We start from the raw sequence: 5,319 nt of genomic DNA, 5'->3' as shown, positions 1-5,319 counted from the left end.
CTCTCTCTCTCTCTCTCTCTCTCTCTCTCTCTCTCTCTCAGATAACGTATCAATGTATCAATGTGTAACTATGTAGCCTCAGCCCCGGCTGATTTGGAGCTACCAGGCTAGTCTTGAACGCCCAGAGATGTGACTGCTCTGCCTCCTGGTCCTTGACTTTCCTCCCTGCCCATCCTTCTCTTCTCTCCAGGGCTGGATGGCTGAGGTCTGACCCTGACAACACAGGTGAGTAGGGGTTTGGAAGCACAGCACACTGGCAGGCCAGGTCCCTTCACTCAGCCAGGCTACCTTGAGGACACGGAGATTGTATCCACGATGATCTCTACTTATAAAGCCTGTGTTGAGCCGTGGGAAAACCATCTAGGTGGCAAACAGGTGGTGTGGTCAGAAATGCAGGAGGGGACTGCAGAAATCACTGGGGAAAGCACCTAACCCAGCCTAGAGAAGGGTAGCTTGTGGCGGGGTTTGCCCAGTGAACCAACACCCACTTCTCCAGCTCCTGTGACAGAATATAATGGAATGGAACGGAACAGAATAGAAAATAGAATAGAAAAGCTTGCAGTGGGTATGATACTGGTCCATACTGGGAGAAGCTTCTAACAGGTGTGACTACACTCACTTCCTGCCCCTTGGAAAGCTTTTCCCAGAAGCCTCTCTAAGAACCCAGTGCCAAGTCTGGAGGAAGCCCTACAATACGTGGGGAACCTCATGTGTCTGCTTCCTAGCTGAGTGGTGACAGTCACATCAATGATAACCATGTGGGAGAGTTGTCACCGGGGCCCCCAGGACACTCAGCCTGCATCCAAAAGAGAGGTCTTTAGGAACCCGAGTGATAAGGAAGAATTGCCCATTTAAGTCACTGAACCTTTCTGTGGGGAGAGTCTGTTCACAGATGCCTGGGACACAGTGGCAGGGGGCAGATATCCCTGGGAAGGAAGGAGCTTTGGAAGAAATGTTTTCTTGGTAAACCCAGGACCGGAGGGATCCCGGTCATCACAGGGTGGGCAACCCTACTGGGAAGATTAACTTCCGTAAATCCCACCTGAAATCGGTGTTTCTCCAGCAGCCACAGAGTAAAGGGGATATCCCTTCTTTGACTTGAGAGAAATCTCACTGTCTGTGTGGCCTGGTTCTGAACTTCTTGCTGATGGTTCAACAAGGCTCAGCTCTTCCCATTAAAGCTCCAGCTGGTTTCACCCCCTGCCTGCTTCACTTCTCATCACAACAAACACCCTGTGAGTATGGGGGCACCGTTGGCATTTCATACAACCTGGGCTCTGAACCTTCAAGTTGCAGAGCTGGGTCTTGCCCAACCTGACCGAAAACCCAGCTTGTGTGTTCTGCCCTTTCTTCCGCCCCTCTTCATCTGCCATTCACTGTCCTCCTGGGTCCAAACAGCTCACTCATTCTCCACCCAACCCCACCCAAGCTGGCAGATTCTTGGTGTGGGTGAGTGACCCTTGCACCAATGTGTTCTGGGGCCCATAACCTTCTTCCACGTGACCCCGTCTTTCTCTGGGCAACTAATGTCTACCTTGCAGTTTCTGTGGTCAGGGTGCTCTGCCCAGAACATTCTGGAAATGGTGAGGGCATCTTCCTAGGGCTACTCAAGTGCTCCTCTGCCAAGACCCAGACCCACCTCAGGTTCAGACAAATACTTCTGGGTTCCTGGTCCCAGGACGCACAGTTGGGTGGAATCCTGTCCCCGTGCTGAGTGCTGCTGCTGCCCACCACTGGCAGTTATGGTTATAATGAATCTTCACAGCACTGTGTGTGTGTGTGTGTGTGTGTGTGTGTGTGTGTGTGTGAACTGTCACCCCCTCCTTGTTTAAGGGTCAGGTCTCAGGGAAAAGCGACTCGCCAAGATCATGGGACTGGGAAGGGACAGAGCTGAGCGCTGGCCGAGCTGTCACTTTTCCTGAGTGCCAGCTGTCTCGTGGGACAGTCAGTGTCTGGTTACCATAGTGACAAGTGTGACATCAGAACATCTGCCAGATAACTGTCATCTGAGTGGGAGGTGGCAACCTCTATTAGGTGAGGGTACCTGGGGGCTTCCACAGGGTGGACGAAAGCAGAGAGGGAGGCCTGGCTCACTTGCCTTTTCCTGGGATAAGCTATGGTGAGCTGGGACCCCCAGCAGAAATGTTAGGAATCCCTTATTATGATGCTATTAAACAAACCATGTGCAGTGGATGAGGGGGGTGGTGCTCCATCCTTACCCGTGGGCCAAAGTCTCCCGGTGCACCCTAGAATCAAATACAGGAAGATGAGTGGCTATTGACGTCATTATTTCTCCCCATTTCCTTTTGATCATCCCCTCTGTGCTTGAACACAAACAATAGGCGGGCTTTATTTTAAATCTCCTTTTCCAATGAGGCCACTGAGGCTCAGAGAGGTTAAGTAATGAGGCCAAGGTCACACAGCCAGCAGACTGAAGCCAGGCAGGTCCTCATCTATGACTACATCCCAGACATTCAAGATCCCAGACACAGTGTGGCCTGTGGGATGGCTGCTCACACAGTGTGGCCTGTGGGATGGCTGCTCACACAGTGTGGCCTGTGGGATGGCTGCTCACACAGTGTGGCCTGTGGGATGGCTGCTCATACAGTGTGGCCTGTGGGATGGCTGCTCACACAGTGTGNTGTGGGATGGCTGCTCACACAGTGTGGCCTGTGGGATGGCTGCTCATACAGTGTGGCCTGTGGGATGGCTGCTCACACAGTGTGGCCTGTGGGATAGCTGCTCACACAGTGTCCTCTCCCAATTCATGAACCTTGGACTGGTAAGGCATATTGAAGCTATGAGCTTTGACATGGTGGGTTACACTGCAACAGACACAAAGGAGAGAACTTCTCTTTGGTCTCAAAACCCCAGAGTTGTTTCTGTGGCTTTGGCTGTCTTTGGCTGTACCAGAACCAGCCTCCCCCCACCCCCCATTTACAGAAGGACAAATTGAGGCCCTCACAGCTGGGCAGCTTGCTAAAGCACACAGTCGTGGGGCTGGAATGCAAAGAGAAAGCTTGTCCCTGAGCAGTCACATCACCCAGGCACAACTGCATGTGGCCTCTGAGGTTGTCACTCAGCCCTGCCACTCTGAGCTCCACTCTGGTCCCTCCTCCTCCTGAGGTCATCATCACGTGCACACAGATCGACTCATTCCCTTACAAGGAGCTTGGTGGGTCCTGTGTTTAATGCTGAGTTTTTATGCTCTGCCACTGAGGTTTGGAGCTGGCTGCTGGCATCCTTCGTCAGCACCCGGAATCTGGACTGCATCCTCCTCAACTTACCTTTTCCCCTTTAGGGCCTGGAAGTCCCTGGAAAAGGAAGACAGAGAAGGAACAGCGGTGAGAGGGGTGAGCTAGGCTGGCTGACCCCTGGCTGTGGGGCAGAGGGACCTGTGGGACTAGCAGAGCTGTGGCATCTGAGTTGGACACTACACAGGCCTGCCAAGCCTTGCTGCCTCCTGGAAGCTCCACACCTGCCCTCAGCACGACGGTGAGGAGGGATTGGGGTCGGCAGCAAGGGTCCACAGGCATGCTCTGAGCAAGAAAAAGGCACATACACTGGTTTTTCTGCACAACATGCTTTGTCTCTGCTGGGGAGGAGGCCATTGTCCAGAGTTGCCATCCAGTCTCTGTCCATGCGTGCATCCACCAAACATCCACACATGCATCCATGCATCTACCCACCCATGCATCCATGCATGCACCCACCCACACATCCATACACACAAGCATCCATGCATGTACCCATGTACCTATCCATCCATGCATCTACCCATGCATCCACGCATGAATCTGTGCATCTACCCATGCATCCATGCATGAATCCATCCATACATCCATGCACCCACCCATTCATCCATGCATGCACTCACCAATGCATCCATCCATGTATCCATGCATGTGCCCATGTACCTATCCATCCATGCATCACCCATGCACCCATGCATGCATCCACTCACACATCCATGCATGCACCCACCCACATATACATTCAACCAACCATCCATGCATCCATCCATGATGCATGCATGAATTCATCCACTTATCTATGCATCGATTCATGAGTGCATCCATACATGTAGGCATCCATCCATCCATCCATGCATCCATCTATGTAAGCATCCATGCATGCATGCATGCATGCATCCATTCATCCAGGCACCCATCCATCCATTCATCCACTCACCTCCCCATCCATCTGCTCACTTACCCACCACCCACCCATGCATTCATTTATCCATTCATCTATGTACCCACCCACTCATCTGCTCGCCCATCCATTCATCCACCCATCTACCTCCTACCTACCAACACCCCATCTGCTTACCCGTTCACCCACACCCCATTATTCATTTAGTTGTGCTTATATCTCCCTGTGCACCTTGTTCATCTGCTGAGGATGCCTGTGGACCATGGACTCCTGGAACAGGTACTGAGAACTCTTCAGCCCAATGCCATCGTGGCTGTCTTGAAACTATGTTAGGCATTCTGTATCTAGGGCCTATTGGGAGGGACTTGTAGACTTTGAGGGCTGACTGAACACTAGAGACTGATATGGTTCTCCATAGCTCCACAGCATCTCCTAGGGGAGGATGCTTCAAGGCAGAAAGCTGAAAGGGCATCTCCATGTTTACAGGTCAGCAGATGGATCTGATCACACGTGACAAATGGCTTGCTTTCCTATAGCTGCTGAACTCACTTTCCAGCCCCCTCAGGTAGCCCATGATCACTTCACCCCTACAGTGGCCCTACCCCAGGACCATCTAGGATGTTGTGATCACTTACTGGCTTGCCGTCCAGACCTAGAGGTCCCTGGAACAGGAGAAAAGCAAGGGTTACATACAGGAACATTCCTTCGATGTCTTAGGACCCCGTTCCTCAATGACAAGGAAGCAAAGCCTTCCCTGAGCTCTGAGGTCAGGGCACATCCCATGTGGCCAGGGTGGGGAGTGGGGGAAGGGCGCTTGTGTGTAGTCAGCCACTCGTGACCCTATTTCCTGATAACAGAGCCCCAGTTCTTCTCTAAAGCCCTCCGCATCATTAGGGTGGGATGCTAGAGGGTGGGCAATGACTTTCTCTCCTGTCATGGTAACAGGTGCAGGGCTGAGATGCAGGCTATGCCATAAGCATCATGGCTCGGACTTCAATGGTGCTCTCAAGGGGAAAGGGGGCTCTTTTCTCCAATGGGATTGAACCTGGGGTTCCATGCCCTCCCCCACCCCATGGCAAGAGAGAGGGAGGGAGGGGAGAAAGAAAGAGAGAGAGAGAGAGAGAGAGAGAGAGAGAGAGAGAGAGAGAGAGAGAGAGAGAGAGA

General features: G+C 52.4%; 1 protein-coding gene across 1 annotated transcript in view; it reads right to left on the bottom strand.

Moving 5' to 3' along the window:
* Col23a1 (collagen type XXIII alpha 1 chain) overlaps window positions 1-5,319 on the bottom strand; it is a 295,946-nt gene that overhangs the window by 26,422 nt on the left and 264,205 nt on the right. The window contains exons 6-8 of the mRNA XM_021212924.1: window positions 4,791-4,817; window positions 3,288-3,314; window positions 2,220-2,246 (exon numbers count right to left, since the gene is read on the bottom strand). Of these exons, the coding sequence (XP_021068583.1) occupies window positions 2,220-2,246; window positions 3,288-3,314; window positions 4,791-4,817 (81 nt within the window). The remainder of the gene's footprint in view (window positions 1-2,219; window positions 2,247-3,287; window positions 3,315-4,790; window positions 4,818-5,319) is intronic.

Source organism: Mus pahari, chromosome 14 (genome assembly GCF_900095145.1).
Source record: "Mus pahari chromosome 14, PAHARI_EIJ_v1.1, whole genome shotgun sequence".
NCBI lineage: Eukaryota > Metazoa > Chordata > Mammalia > Rodentia > Muridae > Mus > Mus pahari.
Note: the sequence above shows the minus strand (reverse complement) of the source record. Positions and strands in the feature narration are given on the sequence as shown.